Source organism: Tasmannia lanceolata, unplaced genomic scaffold (genome assembly GCF_043159265.1).
Source record: "Tasmannia lanceolata isolate RefF3 unplaced genomic scaffold, GAP_Taslan_0.1 ptg000037l, whole genome shotgun sequence".
In the NCBI taxonomy this organism is placed as follows: Eukaryota; Viridiplantae; Streptophyta; class Magnoliopsida; order Canellales; family Winteraceae; genus Tasmannia; species Tasmannia lanceolata.
This window is the reverse complement of record NW_027518714.1, coordinates 53,362,691-53,382,156: the sequence shown is the minus strand read 5'-3', so window position 1 is coordinate 53,382,156 and position 19,466 is coordinate 53,362,691. Positions and strand designations below refer to the sequence as shown.

General features: G+C 40.1%; 2 protein-coding genes across 2 annotated transcripts; both read right to left on the bottom strand.

Moving 5' to 3' along the window:
• Positions 1 to 11,820: 11,820 nt before the first annotated feature.
• AIR12 (auxin-induced in root cultures-like protein) lies at positions 11,821 to 12,824 on the bottom strand. The gene has a single exon (XM_077371007.1). The coding sequence runs from the start codon at positions 12,696 to 12,698 to the stop codon at positions 11,970 to 11,972; it is 729 nt and encodes a 242-aa protein (XP_077227122.1). The 5' UTR covers positions 12,699 to 12,824; the 3' UTR covers positions 11,821 to 11,969.
• Positions 12,825 to 18,114: 5,290 nt separating this feature from the next.
• On the bottom strand, positions 18,115 to 18,648 carry LOC143861576 (uncharacterized). The gene has a single exon (XM_077372480.1). The coding sequence runs from the start codon at positions 18,646 to 18,648 to the stop codon at positions 18,115 to 18,117; it is 534 nt and encodes a 177-aa protein (XP_077228595.1).
• Positions 18,649 to 19,466: the final 818 nt, after the last annotated feature.

Below are 19,466 nucleotides of genomic sequence, written 5' to 3'. Positions count from 1 at the left end.
CAAGCCTCTTATGCCACAAATTAGGAGAACCATCTTCGGTAACATTTACCACATCCTTGCACACTTTTGCATAAGGCTTATATAGTGTGCAACAAATCTTCCCTTTTGCAACAACGAGTGAACCATTGGTAAGCTTCCATGTTCCATTGTTTCAAACCCGTACAGGTGTGGTTCTTTGGCTTAAAGTCTTGGGTATGCTCCCCAGAGACGGGAGTTCGAATCCCCCTGGGCTTACCCGATGTGCGTGGTTTACGGGTGATTGCGCGCATCCGGAGGGAATTAGTCCCACTCTACAAAGTGGGGTGGGGACACCCTACGTCATCAAAAAAAAAACTTCCATGTTCCCTTACCAAAGTAGTTTTCATAGCCTTCCCTATCCATGGCTATCCCAGAAATCAGATTAAGGCTCATATTAGGAACATATCGCCCATCCCTCAAAGTCAACGTGCACCCAACATTGATTTATATGCACACATCACCAATTCCAACAATCTTTGAGAGAGTAGTGTTGCCCATCTTCACCATACCAAAGTCTTATGCTTTATATGAAGTGAAGAACTCCATGTTGGGAGTAGCGTGATAAGAAGAACCTGTATCAACAACCCACTCTATACCTTGATCTGCAACATGTAAACACTCTTCTTCTCCAAAAGAGAGTGTTATCACATCTTCATCATACATGGTAGCTGAAGTGTCTTTATCATCGTCATTTTTCTGATTTTTACCTTTTTTTTGTTCTCTTTTGTAAACCTAACAATTCTTCCTTATGTGACCCTCTTTGCCACAATGAAAGCGTTTTTACTTCTCTCTTAAATTCGACATTTCTCTGGATTTGTCATGATTTTGTGACCCTCTGCTTTTACTTCTATCCCTGTTCTCTGTGACAAGGGCCTGTGCATGGTCTGTACCCATTGATTTCATTCTAGTCTCTTCATTAAGCAAGCTACTAGTAACTTGGCTCATACTAAGTACACCATCTGAAGCAGAGTTACTAAGTGACACCACCAAAGTTTTCTAACTGTCAGGTAACGAACTCAAAAGTGACAATGCCTGCAACTCATCATCTAGCACCGTCTTCATTGAAGACAATTGATTCATTATGCTCTGAACTTCATTCATATGCTCTACGAATTAACCACCTTCCTTGAACTTCAGGTTTACAAGCTTTCTAATTAAGAAAGCTTTTGTTTCCAGCAGTTTTTCTCTCATAAAGACCCTCTAACTTCGTCCAAAGAGAACGTGCAGATGTTTCATTAGACATATGATGGAACACACTGTCATCCAACCATTGCCTAATATGTCCAACAGTCTTTATATTCAATTTTTGCCAATCTCTATCAGACATGCCAGTCGGCTTGGCCTTATCACCTTCAATGGGTTCATACAAATCCTTGCAATAAAGAATATCCGCTATCTTTGGTTTCCAAATCATCCAATTTGATCATGTAAGCTTGATCATGGTTCCTGTAGAACTCTCCATCTCAATCCACACAAATAACTATGCTTCCAAACAACCATAGCTTTGATACCCCACCGAAGAAAACCAACTTTAATTACGAAGCAAATAAATATGTGGATAAAAGAAACCAAACCAACAAGAGAGAGCAATCACACAAAAGAACATAAAAGATTTATGTGGAAAACCCTCCAACGAAGAGGGAAAAACCACGGGGCGAATCCGACAAAATATCCACTAATCAAATAAGTAATACAACGTCTCTTTCTCTCAAGTTTTCACCCGAAACTTGAGCCAATACAAGAAATAAGAGAGATAAAAGGTTATCTCGTTCTGAACAACAAAACCCACTTTCTCACCAAAAATACCCACTTCGATCTTCAAGTCGAAGAAACTCAAATCCTCACAAAGTCTCCATGCAACGAGAGGATCCAACAGCGCGGTGAAAATCTCCACGAAGAACGCTTCAAAACCTTGGTTTTGAAACCTTGGTTTTGATCCCCACACAAAACCCTAAAAAAGAGCACCCAAGAAAAACCCTAGTTTTCTTCTTCTTCTCCTCTTACCTCTTTTTTTTCTTTCCTTTTTTCTATCCTTTTTTTCTTCTCACGTTATTACTTTTTTAACGTTTTTTTATTTCCGTTTTCACTTAACAGCACACACACCAGTGACTTCTCCTCTTCTTTTTCAATAAGGAAAGTTACTTTCCTATTCTAATTAGGAATCGGCGTGTGGGTGGGGCCTACATGGGCTGGACCCACCAGCAGGGTTAACCCTCTTATACCCAAAGCCTGGGTCAGGGCTGTGAGATGTTAGGGTTGACCCTCCTATACCCGAGGCTTGGGTCAGGTTAGGGTTGAGATAATGGCACCTCTATGAGTAATCGATTATCGATGAGATGACTCACCTTTACTCTCAGAAGTAGGGCCGATGACATTATTTGATCGTCATGCATACGTCGAGAGTAAGGATCACATACAGTCATACACTCGCCACTTTTAAATTGTCCAAATCGAAACTTGAAAGGTATGAGGGCACGTAAGGGCTCAATTTCGTTTGTAATCTACTCACTCTAGTCACTATGTAAGCCTATCATCCTCGGTGTCTTTGTCCTCTTCTTCTGTCACTTTCCTTTTAAATATCTATGTCTGTTAGTTAAATTCCTCCTTTTCAGTTTACATTTGTTGGCAGATTTTTTTCAAAATTTGTCTTCATCTTGTCATCATATTATGTTAACAAGTATTAAACTTTCTCTTCCCTTAATTACTGATAAATAATTGCATTTTACTGCACGGGGTAGTTAGAGAATGATTGTAAAGGGACTCAAATATTTATGATTATAATTCCTTGTACCAAATTGTTTGGTTTACGGTTAAGGGCCCGTTTGGACACTTCCCATTTTGTATTTGGATTTGGAATTGAGTTTTGAATACAAATTGAATAGATCAAGCAGCTCCTGTAGAGGGAGACAGAGAAGGAAGGGGGTACTTCCTAGTGGTGGGGAGAGGTTGAAGAGCAAAGAGGGTGAAGGAAACTGCCACATCTGTGGATTTCCAATTTCTTATTTCCACAGCAAACTTAGAAATCTGATTTTTTTTCACTATCCTGCTGAATTAGAAATCCAAGAATTTGACCCGATCTAAATTACAATGCAAAAAGGGCTACAAATATGAGAAATCCAAATCAAAATCTTCTTAGCATCCAAACGTGCCCTTACTTGAGGAAGTGTTGATCAAATCTTATCCGATCGTGCACAAAAGAGACATAAAAATAGAGAATTGGGGTCATATTCAAAAGGGGCACAACTTGGGTTGGGTTGGGTTGGATTGAGCTTTTGCTAAAAAATGATTTGGAATTGGAATTGTTGGGGGTTCCACGCAGAAGCAAAAGATCTCACACCGGTAAATTGAACGGATGTGGATGGGCTTATATGGGCTTGGGCACCCTCCCCTTAACGTCTAGCTTTTAAGGGTGAGTTCTGCCCGGGTCCCAACAGGAATCAATCCAAACCCGGTCCAAATTTATGGTGAAAGCTCAATTTGAATTCCAAAAAATGAGCCCAAGTTGCTCCCCTTGATACAATGACAACAAAATCCTTGTCTATTTAGCTTCGTTTGTCCCCGTCTAATTTTCACTGTCAGTGAGAGGGATGCATGAACTCCCACTAGTCACATAAGGGCTCCATTTCATTTGTAATCTACTTCTAGTAGCCGCGATGTAAGGGCTCACCTTTTTTTGGTAATCTTCGTTGAATGACAAACGATTTCTTTCGATTCCAACAGTTTTTGTTAAGTCATGGATCTTCTCTCTGTCTTCTTCTGTTTTTTTCTTCTGTATTTTTCTTTTTAAATATCTACGTCAATTAGATACATTTCCCCTTTTTAGTTTATGTGTCTGCTGGCACTGTCTTTCAAAATCGGTCTTCATCTCCACATCAGATTAGGTTAATAATAATTGCATTTACATGCACAGGGTAGTTAGATAATGATATAAGGTTGATAATGTCTAGGAAATCATCACTGCCTTTTTTCCAACGTGGTGCATATGTAGTGCTAATGTTCCCTTTCCTTATCTTCCAACCAAGTTTTACCAAAATAGAAAAAATTAGGTGGAAGAAGAGCGGAAAAGGTCTCATCTTATCTTCCTATTTTCTTTCTCTCTCTACTAAACTCTGTATTGGTAATGACACCCCTAAATTTTCTACTACTCTTCATGAGGATTGCCGCGCAACAAAAATACCTCTTACCACTCTTTCAATATTCCCCTAGTGAAAATTCTAGACATCTTTCCATGCATGTCTACTCCCTTTTGACTTCTTATTCCACTAATCTTCCAACTACCTTTGAGGAAACACTAATGTTGTATGAGATCATATACACATATTGTAGAAATCCACAAGCCTAATCCAATCTGATCACCTGTAAAACAAATTAAGATACAACGAGCACAAAGAAAAGAGGAATATTCCGATCACCTGTAAAACAAATTAAGACTCAACAAGTACAAAGAAAGGACGAATATTTTGCGTGGTTAAAAAATGTTGCCTGCACCCATGGGTAAGTCGATAAGACATATCATTATGAACAAGAACAAAAAGATTACAATGATTTTCCCTTGAATTAAAATCAAATCAACACACTAAACCCTTTTGTAGTCTTCTACCAGATCCTCCGTCTCTTATTATTAATACAAGTGATACTTTCTCATCCCACTAAGACACATGTACACCTTATATATTTAGGTTTTTTTTAAACCTAAAACTCTCTCCCCACAAAACCTCAAACTCTCCCCATCACCCCTGATCTGGCTAGAAAACTATAAAGGATACGGGAAATGATAAATTCGCACTCCCTGTAGGATAATTCACACCACATTAACGTGAATTGACATTAAAAAGCATTAAAGTCTGCCACCTACCCTCCTTTAAATGGGTGCGAATTATCATCGCCCTTTATTATTGTGAAAAAACCCTCTTTAATAGAGATCTGCAATTTCAATGGCAAAACAAAACGAAAGAACCAAACACAAGCAAAGACACAAAGATTTATGTGGTTCAGCAAAGCCGCATCAACGGCTGAGGCTAGGAGAAAATCCACAATAAGAACAAAAGGTTACAAGAGAACATCAGTATCTCTCAACCCAACCTACAAAAAATCCTAGTACACAATTTTCCCCTTTTGAGCCCTCAACCCGCTTCTCAAAGACAAGAAGATGAAAATAAACCATAAAACCCCTTTATATAAAGTGGGCCAAAACTTAAACTTCAAACAAGCCGGCCATGTATCGAGGTCGCACACAATATTCCGGACCACAACCTGGTTGAATTAAAGACACCAATCCCAACCATCTTCACCTTAACTAAAGATTTCGATCGGTGTGTCCACCTGTCTGCTTTCACTATAAACATTTTTTTTACCTTGAAAATTACTTGTTAAGCATACCATCAAGGGTAAGGGCACTCGTTGAGGTGCTTTGGAAACTGATTTTTACTCATGTTTTCAGACGTTTTTAACAAAACCCTACTATCAAATAATCCTGGTTTTGATTCCACGTGACTAAATCAACACAAACTATGCACATGCTTTGATGTCCCGAGGAAATAAAAGATCAAGTAACGATATTAGATCAAGAGTTGATCGAGTAATCTTCAGTCTATTGTGCACTCTGTATTTATAGATTTCTTGGGGAATACACATCTTCATACTCTATGGAGCCTCGTTATCCAGCTAGTGGCCTCATGGGTCGCGCGGTAACACGGGGCACAGCCATTGCCAAACATTACTGCCCACTTGTTCAATGGTGCAAAACCATTTATAAGTTAGGTCTTGACATGAATGTGTCCCATTAGGTGATTCTAACCCTTCAATTTGTGGCCGTTAAACAGAAGGTGAGAGGACTAGATCAACGATGTGTATTCGCAGCCACAAAATGGACGCTTGGATTGGTCAGAATGAGAGTATGTTTTGATCCATAGGCGATCTATAGCACGCCGTTAATCTAAATAGGTATCCTAATCTAACATAAGTACTAAATATATGAGATCTCGTAAGATATGATCTTATTCACTAAAATATCTAATTAATTTATTCCACACTAAGTGGGACACATCTAGGCACCTAACAGAATCATTGAAGAGTGGGTTCACATGGCAAACTTGTATACAATCCCAACAATTCGCAAGGTACACAATGTAGAGGATGGGCGCACCAAAATGTGGTTTTACCAGTGGTTCACATTGTATTATGATTGGGGTGTTGATTTAGTGGGAGACCAATTCATACCAATTCGTACAATGTATGTTAGTTTCACAGTTGGACCATGTTTGGCAATCATGAAAAAATTTTCATGGAATATTAGTTTACCAAATGGTGAAACAAGTGGTGAGAGAGGAGTAGGAGGGTGGGAGAAAAAATATTTCTTGAAAATCTTGTGGGTCTATTTATGAGAGATGAGCACGAGATGGAGAGCTTGAGAGGATCTGAGTGAGCAAAACTTAAAAGCTCCGAGAAATCAAGAAAACACGAATTTTGAAATAAGTATTTTCTTTTGGGTACTAATTAGAGATTTCTGATAGTCTCCAAGACTCCAAACATGGCCTTAAGCTTTCTGAATCATGACACTGAGGGGCATAATCTCTGCCAAGATCAGTGTTAACTGTCTAACTTTTGAGTGAATTGACCCCATAGTTGGCAAAACATGATTGGCAAGAAACGGAGCAGGAAAGTTCTAGTTTAATACAGTATTGGCAAAAAATAAAGTATAAAAAACCAGCTTAATGTTTTCCTTAAAATAACTGAGCTACCCACAGGAAAAAATCGGAGTTTATTTAAATAAAATTTTAAAAGGAGCATTAAACTGAAAATCCACAAATTGCCTTTTTATAAGTTTTGCTAAGATTGACCTCACCTTATGGATGCCAACCAGAAATGTTCGCTCATTTGCCGACTACGAGGTCGGCAAAATGAGAGGAGAGACAAGCATTGGATTTACCTGGAACTTACCTTGTAGAATAGTGGTAAGTAGTGGTGCAACTCAGGTTGATTTTTGGGAATTCGTGTTGCACTTTTACCTTAAAATTGGGTTGGGTTCAGGTTGATTACTATTTAGTTTAGTAAAAAGGTCAACCCGAGTCAACCCAAGTTGCACCCATAGTGGTAAGTAGTATTTTGTTGTCAACCTCGTAGAGTCGTCATAAGGGAGAGGGAAGTGAAATAAAGAGCAAAAATTCATCATTCCCTAGAAGTTCAAGCAATCTTTCACCAGTTGTGTTTTTTTGGCTCTGATTTCATAGGGATGGATCATGGGACAAGGGTTACACATCAACAAATGTGCAATGATTAATCGGAGGCATCTATGGTAGTCTCTAAGGATTTCAATGTAATATTGGCCGTGTTTGGTTGCCAAGGAGAGTAGTGGAAGAAGTAGTTAAAAGGAGGTGACAAACATGGAAGATGTGTAGAGTTGTCTAGAGGAACAACGGTAGTCAAAGGGGAAGGATGGTAGTAGTGTTTGGTTGCCCATAGAAGGCATGTGGAAAGTGTAGGGGTGCCATTATAAAAAGGGAGTGGGAATTGAGTGAAAGGGAAGAGAGAGAAAGAGAGAAAAAAGGTAAAGATTATATAAGACAAGACATTCTACTCATCTTCTTGCAAAAAACACCGAAATGGAGTTTTTCCGATGGAAGAGTAAAGGAGGGAACAAGCCCGCCACATAAGCGCCACGTTGGAAAAAATACAATCATGATGTCTCTATGATGTCTGGTAGTCAAATGGAGAATGAACTCAAATTTAGCAACCAAAGAGCTTCCGGGTTTCATATTCCACAAAATGCCCAGCCGTCTTCCACATTAGAAAACAAACAATCAATTTTGCTGAGGTGCATTGAACCCAAATGCCAAGCAAAACCCATCCTGACTCTTGTCCAAGCTTTTTGAGGGGGTTAGGGAAGGACTTTCCTGTTTTTGACAAGCCTACAATCCTGGCGTGAGTTGTGATGAGTTGAGGCCAACCTTAGCCTAACACGAGGCTTGGGTTAACCCAATCGGTCTCTAAGTCTCTCAATCCTAACCCAACCCGTTTAAACTGAATTTTTCAAATCAAATTGGGTGGGGTTTGGTAAAAATAGAAAAAAATTACAAATAGAAAATAAAAATAAGATTTTGAAAATCCCAATAAAATCAAAATAAAATGAGATGAAGTTCAACCTCTACGATAGTCACTCCTCTAAGGCTCTTCCCACCACGCATCCATGTGATGCTCATTCAAGTGTACGCATTGTCTCATGCCGTCTTAGTAGTTGTAATAAATGGAGGGACGTTCACTATAATAAAAATGGACCTAAGTTTGTTGACCAGGACTAAATACCATAAATCACGCCAAGACAAATTTGAATGTATCTTGTACCGCAAAATATTGACTCCCCTTTGTTTTGAAAAAATTAAGAAAATTAAGAAAAGTTCTAGGGGTGCAACTCAGGTCAAATTTTTGGAATTCGGGTTGAGCTTTAGCTTAAAATCAGGTCGGATTCGGGTTAAATCCTATTCATTTTTAGCAAAACCTCAACCCGACGGTCCCGACCCGACCCGACCCAAGTTGCACCCCCGAAAAATTTTGGGGATTCTTGTAGATATGTTTTCATCTAGGTGGTTTTTAGTAGTTTTTTCTTTGGACTTTAAGAATTGATTTGAGTACAAAATTTATTATTACAGTCTAGTAATCAATTTTGGACAGAGCCTTTGAATTTTGAGAATCGATTGTGAGCTTAAAACTGATGTGGACTTACTTTACCCTCCCTTAAGCCTTCTTCGTTTTAGATTTTGAATCGAAAACTAATTATTAGTCTAAAATGTAACTGATTGTGAGTCCAAAGCTGATATTGGTCTGAATTTTACATCCAAACCTATAGGTTTTAGATTGGGGACTGATATTTTCCCCCCTCTAATTGATAAAATCCCCCCGGGTTAAGTTTTAAAGGCAAAGGAAAACGTTAAAGGGGGTGAATTTATCCTCAAGCAGTGAATCATTCTCACAGAAACCGTTGGGGGGGGGGGGGAGGATATCATTTCCATTCAGATTTGAAAATCGGTTTTTGAATCCAGACCTCAAAATTATATGTAATTTTGATTCCAACAATCAGTTTTGGGCTAAAAACGATAATTAAAATCCAAAACTAACATTGTCTTGATTTTGATTCCAACAATCGGTTTTGGACTTACAATGAGTTCTCACGATCCATGACAAACAGTGTGAATGCTGGAGTAATTGCAAATCTGAAGTAGGATCCATAAAGAGAAAAGTAAGAAATGCGCAAGGGTACAAGTTTTGAGGAATTACAGATTTCGGGCACCTTTTAAAACAACAATGAAACACGGGCGATTCTTCAAAATAGGGTGGTAAAAAGAACCTGATACCCTTCTGACATCGACAAAGTCTTCCTTTTTTGTTACTGCCTATTAAATTAGCACGCTTCACGAGGCTTCTTTTGGTTCGTTTGAATGTGTATTTGAACCGACAGAACCTTGGGTTTGTTTCTATCTTGACCGTCGGAAATAACTAGAGACAGTTGGATGCTTGACACGTGTTGGAAAACTTTTTGGAACGCTGACAACCTAAAGTCAATCATTATCTTTTCTCACTTCTCTTTTGGCTTAGAACGGTGACATTACTGAATACGTCTCTTTTGGCTTAGAATCTTTTCACTTCTCTTTTGGCCCTCACTTCTCTTTTGACTTAGAACGGTAACGTTATTGAATACGTCTCTTTTGGATTAGAATCTTTTCTCACTTCTCTTTTGGCTTAGAACGGTAACGTTATTGAATAACACTCTTTTGGCTTAGAATCTTTTCACTTCTCTTTTGTCCTCACTTCTCTTTTGGCTTATAACGGTAACGTTATTGAATACGTCACTTTTGGCTTAGAACGGCGACGTTATTGAATATTTTATTATTTCTCACGTCCTTTTTGGCTGAGAACGCCGCTGGATTCTAAAGTACGCCGCCGGAATATCAAGTACGCCGGATTCAAGAAACACCCATCGTTCAAAGAAATCAAGTACGCCGCCGGATTTTCTGGGTTCAAACATGTGTTACAAACGTATCGAGTACGCCGCCTGGTTCTAGAGTATGCCGCCGGATTCTAGAGTACGCGGCCGCGATATTAAGGGGTAAGCCGGCGGAAATAGGATGTACACCGACGGAATTCAGGGGTACGCAGGCTGAATCTCGTACAGAGAGGCGGTATTATTAGAAGATGTCATCGTTCCATATTAATGTCCACACGTCGTGGATTCGACCGTCTATGCATATCGGCGACGCCCAAGATTTAAACAAACCCCAAGGGACTCTGGGTTCAAAAGGAAATTTCAAATCCGACCCAAATCAGCTGTCAATAAAGGCGCCACCGTTCGAAAAAATTGTTTTACGACGTGTCAAGTATCCTTCCGTCTACAGTTATTTCTGACGGCCAGGATCCAAACGAACCCAAGCTTCTGTTGGTTGAGATGAACCAAAAGAAGCCTCGTGGAGTGCGCCGAACGTAAATGTGGTCCCACCCATTAAATATAGGAGATTTTCTCTCCAAAAGAAATAGTAAAATACAGAAAAGGTGAATGATGAGGACCAACATACGAGGACTCCATCTTTGTCCTGCTGATGTCAGAAGGGTATCAGGGTCTTTTAACCACCCGATTTTGAAGAATCGCTGGGGTTCCATTCTTGTTTTAAAAGGTGCCCGAAATCCGTAATTCCTCGAAACTGCTACCTCCATTCCGTACTTTTCTCATCCATAAATGGATGGACTAGATCACATGGGGCCCACAATCCAGCAAACAGACGGATGACAACCCGTCAGACCATTGTCACAGAAATGTACAGTACAGAAAAGAAGTTCGAAATTCCCAAAAAGACCTCAAAAAAACTGCAGGCCTTAGACTGCACACTATGTGACTACATCCCACCATACACGCGCATAAAAAACTATGTGACTACATCCACCATACACGTTGGATCCGAAGCCGATATGCAAAGGACGAAGAGAAAAGTGACATGCCCATCATACAAAGTGAGTCCAAACTCCCAACCACATTCAAAGTATTCAACCAAACTAATCCTTTCCTCCCGTGCGGGGCCCACCACTATCAGTAGCGATTCTTCACGAAATTCCGGAAAAAGCAATAATCAACTCCGATATATTCATCGTACACGTGTATAGTGCTCTTGACGACGTCACACTCTCATCACACAAAAGTGGGTCCTTAACAAAATTCCACTAAAAACACATTTTCCCGGGCGGGCCCCACCACCATCAGTTTGTTATTCTTCGAGAGTTTTACAGGTGAAGGCGTGAAGCCCGTGTAGTCCGATATTTTTCAAAAAAGTATGTACGGCTTTCACCATATGATGAACCCAACCGTCCATTTGATGGGCCACAATGTCCTCTATGGATCAGAGGGCTAGGATTATACTATGAAAATTATTATTTTTTTCCGGCACAACCTATTTACGTTGTGGTCAAATGGACGGTTTAGATAATGATATGGTGTAAATATCGGGTCGGGTTGGGTCCAACCCTGACCCAACCCGAGATAGCAATCGCTCAACCCAATTCGAGCCTCTGGTTGAGGATGGTCAACCCGCCTCCAAATTTGGTAGGATTGAGTTCGGGTTCATCTCGTGTGAAACAGGAAAATAGAGGAAAAAATATACAATCCTAAGAAAATCATGAAAAAATTAGAGGACAGAGGTCGTTCAAATCGCCAAGGCCTCAACCCTAACCCAACCTGAAACTAAATCGGGTTGGCTTCTCCCAGCCCAGCCCAGCCCAACTCAAGAAAATGCCAACCCGAGCCAACCCAACACCTGCGGAAAATGGAATAATAAACTCCGCTATATTTTATTTCATAAAATGAAAATCTCAAAACAGTCACGTGACAACAAGAAATCTTTTATTCTCAAATGAAATAAAAAAAAAAAAAAACCAAAGCCTACTACAAATTCTTCTACTGCTACCGTCAAACGCTAGAGTGTAATAAGCGCAGTTCCGAACAAAAACAAGGACGAGAAAGACAAAGGCCTTGTAAGAGAAGAAGCAAAAGATTGAGGAGGAGAAACAGAGGCTGGAGTAGAAGAAGGAGAAGGAGAATCCACCGGAGCTTCACCTCCGCTACCGGAAACATCAAGTTTTCCGACCGACTGAAGATTTTCCGGCGCAAAAGCATGCTTAACAGGAATAGTACCATTCATAGCACTACCCACTTGCCAAACCTGGTTCAAACTCATCATATTATTTGGCAAGGTAAACGTCGCGAAAATAGTCATTAGACCATTTGAGAATTCTGCCTCCATATTTGAAACCTGAAAAGAGATGGGAGAAGGCATGACTGAATAAGAACTTATGTTAAAGGTTTTGACGATCATCGAACTGTTGGATTGTCTGTAGGCAATGAGAGCTTGGGTTCCGATCATCGCTGGTTTTATAGGGTTTATACCCCATGAAATCCAACCATTTGGCGAGGTGGGTGGGGCGATAAAGGCAAGGTTTAGGGAAGAGTTTGAGGAGTTGTAAGTCCAATGGAGAGATGAGTTGAGAGTTGGGAGGTTGTTGCAAGATTGGAAGAGTCTGTTGTTTGAGAATGTTTGAGAAGAACATGTTGTGGCTGAAAGGGAAGGAAGTGGGGTGAGAATTATTAGAGAGAGAATTGTAAAGGGGATTATGGTGGTCATGGAAGAAAACCTAGAAGAGGCCATGAGATGGATCTCCCTCTCTCTCTCTCTCTCTCTCTCTCTCTCTGAAACTAATCTCAGAAGTGTAATAACTAATAAGAGAGGGAGAATAAAGAAGGCTAGAGATTTGTGGGTTTTTATGAGTGTGTGGAGAGCCTTTGCTTGCCTTTTATGAGAGAGCGTGAATCACACTATATGCAATCCAACTACTAAAAATAAATGGGGTTTTCTAAAAAAGTACTCTACATTTCTAATTTGCAAATTGCGTAGTCGTATGAGAGACCTTTTTTAATTTTAGAAAGATAACCATGCCATTGCCTTTGTTTGTCAAAAGACAAAAGTGCCCTTCGTTCTATAGTATGTGAAACAACCAATAATTCCTACGGTTAGAGTTGTTGTTATTTAATCATCTATACTTCAACATGGCATATTGGCTTGGATACATGGATTTTATAATTCAGGTTTGTAAATTCCTAGGTTTTACAAGCTAAATTCGTGATTTTATAAGCTGAAACCTAGATTTTTCAATCCTGAAAATGTACAATTCATGTTTTAGCTTACGAAATTCGCGATTTAGCTTGTAAAAGCCAGGATTTTACAATCCCGTATTACGGAATCCTTGTATCCAAACAACCCCTAAATGATCTGATCCGTTCGATCATTTGTAAAATAATGGCCTACCACATTGCAACGTGTTGTTTAGTGGTGATTATTACATACAAATGGACAACATGGATCGTGATCTGGTTGGGTTGAATTCTAAAGATCACCAATGGGTCCCACATGGAACATGTGTTTAACCTAGATTGTTGATCTAGTGGGGCATAACAGCTCGTCGCATGGGTCCGTTCACATGCCAAATGGACAAAGCATTAAACCCTACTAAACTCGAGGGTCAAGGATCGTCCGATCAAGGTGGGACCAATGATAATTGGCCACCTTTGTATATTGTCGGTTGGACTATGTAGCAAGTCAATTTGTGCTCAACTCAGTAAAAAACTTAGACAAGTTACGAGAATTTATATGATGGGTGGCCGTGAAAACACGTGAAGTCTAAAAAAGTAGGTACGGCCCACTTTTTCTGATGATCCAAACCTTTCATCTGTTTGGGCACAATGCAAATAGGTTGTGCCCCAAAAATCATTTTCATAGGATGATCTTAACCCTCCGATCTGAACTTATTTGAATATGGAGATTTCCAAAAATCATTTATGGAATCTTCTCCAGATCGGAGGGTTAGGATCATCATATAGAAATGATTTTTTGGACACAACCTATTTACATTGTGCCCAAACAGATGATCGGTTTGGATCATCAGAAAAAGTAGGTTGTACCTAGTTTTTTTAGACTTCACGTGTTTTCACGGTCACCCATCGTATAAATTCTTAGACAAGTTGACCCTATGCAAAACCCAATTGAGGTTTCCCAAACTCGACGAAGTTTTGGATTATAATTAAAGGGGAATGAGATGTGAATGTAAGATCAAGACCGTTGATCTTGAAGAAAATGATAACTCCTTCTTGGGAATAAAGGGTATTTTTGTCTTTTTAATTTACAGTGGAGTGGCGTATGTATTCCATCAACAGTGACGATGAGATGATTTGCCAATTAACAAAAGAACTCATTTTCCAAAAATGTCATACTTGCAAGGCTTATAGAAAATGCAAAACCCCCAAAAGGAAACGGGAATGAAGACAGTCTTTGGTAGCATATTTTCTATCGATCACCCACCCCCCACTTGGACGCTATTGGTTTTTTTTTTTGGTTTATCTGACCGGCCAAAACTAGGGGGTAGGTGTGAGCGTGAAGTCCCGTTATTTTCAGTGGGGCCACTTCATAGGACTATCCTAGCCGTTCATTTGTTCACCCACGACATAAATAGACTATACCCCATAGATCATCTCCATAGGATGATCCTAACCCTATAGTTTGTAAAGGGACTAAACTTCATAGAAACATCCATAGTTCTAAGGGTTAAGATCATCCTATGGAAATGATTTCCAAGGTATACGGGTGTAAACGAGCGAGCCGAGCCGAGCGAGGCTCGGCTCGGCTCGTTAAGCTCAAAAGCTCGGCTCGGGCTCGAACCAGGCTCAGGCTCGGCTCGGCTCGGCTCGGCTCGGTCAGGCTCGGCCAGGCCGCGAGCGGCTCGCGAGCCTTACCGAGCTTGCGTTATATTAAGTTCACACCCCTCATCTTCCCTGGACAGCCCTATATAGTGTAATTTCACTACTTTTTTTACACTATGGGGGGTGGTCCAAGTAACAAATGGGGTCCCTAAAATGAAGTGACATATTTTGCCTCCCCCTTTCACTCCCTGGACAACCCTTTTAGTGTATATATTAATATATAATATATATATTTAAATATATTAAATTCTTAACGAGCCGAGCCGAGCCGAGCCGAGCCGAGCCTGGCCTAAATGGGGCTCGGCTTAACGAGCCTGGCGAGCCGGCTCGGCTTGGCTCGTTAAGGATTCGAGCCGAGCTCGAGCCGAGCTTTTTTCCAGCCGAGCTCGAGCGAGCTACCGAGCCCGAGCCAAAATTGATACCCTTACCAAGGTACAACCTATTTACACCCAAAAAATGAACAATTTGAATCAACCTCTGAAGTGGGTCCCACTACTTTTTGCTATTAGCCCCACCTAGGTGAGTGTTATTAATGGTAGTCTTGGGATGCCCCTATGCGGCTGTCTTAAGATCAACGGTTTCAATTACTCATCTGTGGCAGATAGGACCCAGTGTTGATCAAAGGAAAACCGATATTGCCACCACTGTTGGGTGTGCAACTTGAGTCGGTCTTAATCCGAACCCGACGGTTTGAACCGATTTTGGCTTGAATTGGGTTGGCGTTTACTTGGGTAGTGTCAAAGTTGGGAAAAGTCAAACAACATTAATTTCGGGTTGGGCTACAGCTGAGGCCTTGGGCAACCTGACCCCACTTCATTACTCTTAATTGAGACTTTGAGAGGCCTTTTTACACCTTACAACAGCAAGCCATTTGTACGGTGGAAGTACCACCCATGATATTTGATCCAACAGCAGCTTCTCAAAAAGTGAGCTGTTGTTGGATCAAATAGCAAGGGTGGTACACCTACTGTATTGTTGTAAAGCCTTACACCATACAAAAACTCCTCTTAATTTATCTTAATTTTCAAAATTCAAGATTATATTTCCCTTTTTTTTTGTATTTTTGTTTATTTTTTTACCTGGGCCAACCCAAACCCAACCTGACCCAATTTGGAAAATGAAGTTACACGGATTGGGTTAGGGTTGAGGGATATAGAGGCAGGTTAGGTTAGGGTTAATCCTCCTCTTAGGTTGGTTTGAGTTAGGGCTGAGGTAATGCCACCTCAGTTTGGCTAAGGTTGGCCTCAACTAGACCCAACGACCCAAACCATGCCCGAGTTACATATCTTACATCAAAGTTTGTATTGCTTTCCTAAAATATTAAGTCAAACAAGTAAAGGTTTTGGTAACATGATTTCCGTAGGAAAAAGAAACCAAGTTCCTAAACTTAAGGAACTTTATTGTTATTTTTCTTATGGAAGGTAGTAAATATTTAGATTGGATTTAGGAAAGAGTGCCCCGTTTACGTGGGGGAGCAATTATCGCCGAGGTGGGATTAGCTTTGCTTGGTGTAATTTTTACCAAAAACAAGATTATTTCCTTTCAAGCAGATATTTTTTTAGGAAAATTACCACAAACCTCCTCCATCATAATGTATCTACTAGAATCCCCCAAATATTTTATTAATCACCATTATCCTTGTCTTGGCATTAAGACAAATCCCTAAAATCTCTCTCTTCGTCATACTCACGTGTGGCCCACTTGGGAAACACATGGCACATGTGGTCCCACTTTGGGCCGACCATCACATGTCAATTTTTGCTATCCGAGATGTTTGAATTCGAGATCTTTGGCTCTGATATCATGTTAACTAATCAAATTCTCCAAAAGCTTAAGCAGTTGGATAAAGGTTTATTTATCTTTTATACTTTAACACTTGAAACACTAATTTTGAATTAAATAAACATATTTCTCCTCTCTCGTTTCTTCTCACATTACAGTGGGGCCCACATTTTTTGAGTGACCTAAACCACTCATTTGTTGGGCCCTTACGTAGATAGGGTACGCCTAAAAATTTTCTCCATAGGATGATCCTAGCCCTTCAATCGATGGATGTTTCTATATTATACCGTCCATTTTAAACCTCTACAAATCAAACGGTTAGGATCATCCTACGCATAAGATTTTTTGGCGACACCCTATCTACATCAGACCGAAAAAATGTGGTTTGGATCACCAAAACAATGTGGGGCGCCCCACTTTGTTTTTGGGCTGCACATGCATGCACAGCCATACACCGTTTAATTTCTCTATAATACAACAGAACGTTAGGAATAAACAAAGTTAAAACATATGTTGAACGTTTGCCAGGAATTCAGATTTTAGGTATTTATCAAATTGCCATTCTTAATCATCTAATCAAACATAATTTCAGCTATAATTATGGGTATATGGGTAAATAAAAAAATAAAAGTTATTTAAGGCCTAAGGTGATATTGGTAATTAGTAAAAATTTTGGGGGATTCTACGTTTGGATGCAGGAAGTTTCTGGTAGTTTTCCTTTTTTTTTAACAAAAATTACGAGGTTTTTTTCCTTTCGAGAATATTTTATTCCCCGGCCATTTTGTTAGGTTCATGCATTCAGTCCATTTTTTTTTAGGCTGAAGTTAAGTATGAAAGGTAGCTCGATCTATTGAGTTTTGTCCTCATTTTCTTTTCTAATTTTTTTCTTTTTTTTAATCTCCAACACCGCTCATCAATGCTACAACTTGAAAGAGGAAGAGAAGGAATAAAGACAAAAGAATGGGTAGATGACGAAGATGAAGAAAAAGAAGAAAAAAAGGAAGAAGGGGAAGAAAAAAAAGAAGGAAAATGAACATTCGATGCCAGAAAAAATGGAAAAAAAAAAAGAAGGAGAAAAATAATTGAAGTTTTGACCCACAGAAAACAGGAAACACGGAAAAAATAGAATGCATTGAAAAACATGAAAAAGAAGACTAAGAAGATGATAGGATTTTCCTATCTAGATCAAACCTGCAAAAAAGGTATTAGACATGCAAAACAGCCCACGATTTTAAGAGGGTAAGGGGTTCCTCTGGTGCAAAGGCACAGTTTTTAGAATAAACTTCGTTGTTCTCCTTCCAAGGAAATCTGATACATATCCCTTATTCTCCTTACAACCAATTAAGAAACTAATCTTTCTAAGAAAGGACTCCTAAGAAAAGAAACTAGAGAAACTATTAGAGAAACTAATGGAGAGAAAATAGCAAGTGATGAAGAGAGAATCATGGAGTAAATCTGCCAAATTCAGAAGAAAATCTGCAGTAGCTTGCGGGTTGTAACATCACCCTCCCCTGAAAATATTGTTGTCCTCAAGGTGTAAAGTTCGGAAAACGCTGTTGTATGTTGTACCAAAGCTCCCAGGTAGCTTCTTCCTTGGGCATATTAGTCCACTTAATCAGAACTTCAGTAACAGCCTGATTCTTGCGGTTAATCATACGCCATTCCAAAATTGCTTCTGGTTCAGGCTGTAACAGCCCTTCTTCGGTAAGTGGAGACAAGTCTACGTGGGATGGAACCCCTGAACCAAGTTTCTTCTTAAGACACGATACATGGAAGACAGGGTGGATCTTGGCGGAGGCCGGTAAGAGTAGTTTGTATGCAATTGGCCCAATTCGTTGGATTATCTGGAATGGTCCATAAAATTTTAGGGCTAACTTGAGGTTAGAGCGCACAGCTACTGTAGATTGCCGATAGGGTTGTAGTCTCAAATATACAAACTCTCTCTCCGTGCGATGCTTGTCAGCCTGTGATTTCATTCGAGCTTGAGCCATTTCCAATTGCTCCTTGAGGCTACGTAAGACGTGGTCACGGTCATATAGTTCCTTGTCTAATTGTCCCACCATGGTGTTTCCAGATGTATAAGTCACATGGGTCGGAGGTGGTCATCCGTAAACAGCTTCAAATGGTGACATCTTTATTGATTCGTGGTATGTGGTGTTATACCACCACTCTGCCCATGACAACCAATGCGCCCATTGCTTAGGCTGGGTCCCAACAAAACAACGTAGATATGTTTCGAGGCAACGATTTACCACTTCAGTCTGCCCATCTGTTTGTGGATGATAGGCCGAACTCATGCACAGTTTAGTTCCTTGAAGACGGAAATACTCTTGCCAAAAATTGCTCATGAATACTTTATCTCTGTCGCTAACAATCGATGTAGGTGTACCATGTAGACGTGCCACCTCTCGAACAAAGGCATGTACCACAGAAGCTGCTGTGTAAGGGTGTGCGAGAGATATAAAATGTGCATATTGAGACAAACGGTCCACCACTACCATGATAGTCGTTTTTCCAAGAGATCTTGGTAACCCGTCAATAAAATCCATAGAGATGTCTGACCAAATCAAATCTGGAATGGGCAATGGATGCAACAATCTTGGTGGCGAAAGATTCTCAGATTTGTTCCTCTGGCAAATGTCACAAGCGGCCACATATTCCCTAATCTGCCTCTTCATTCCCCGCCAATAAAAATATCTTGAAAGCCTTTTGTAAGTGCGTAACTAACCTGAATGTCCGGCTTCGGCAGTTGAGTGAAATTCTTGTAGCAATTTGTCAATGATATTGGATGTTTTGGCGACTACAATTCTTCCCTTGTAACGCAATACCAAACCATCCCAGGTATAACCATCTGACCCTTGTGGGTGGGTTCGAAGCTTGT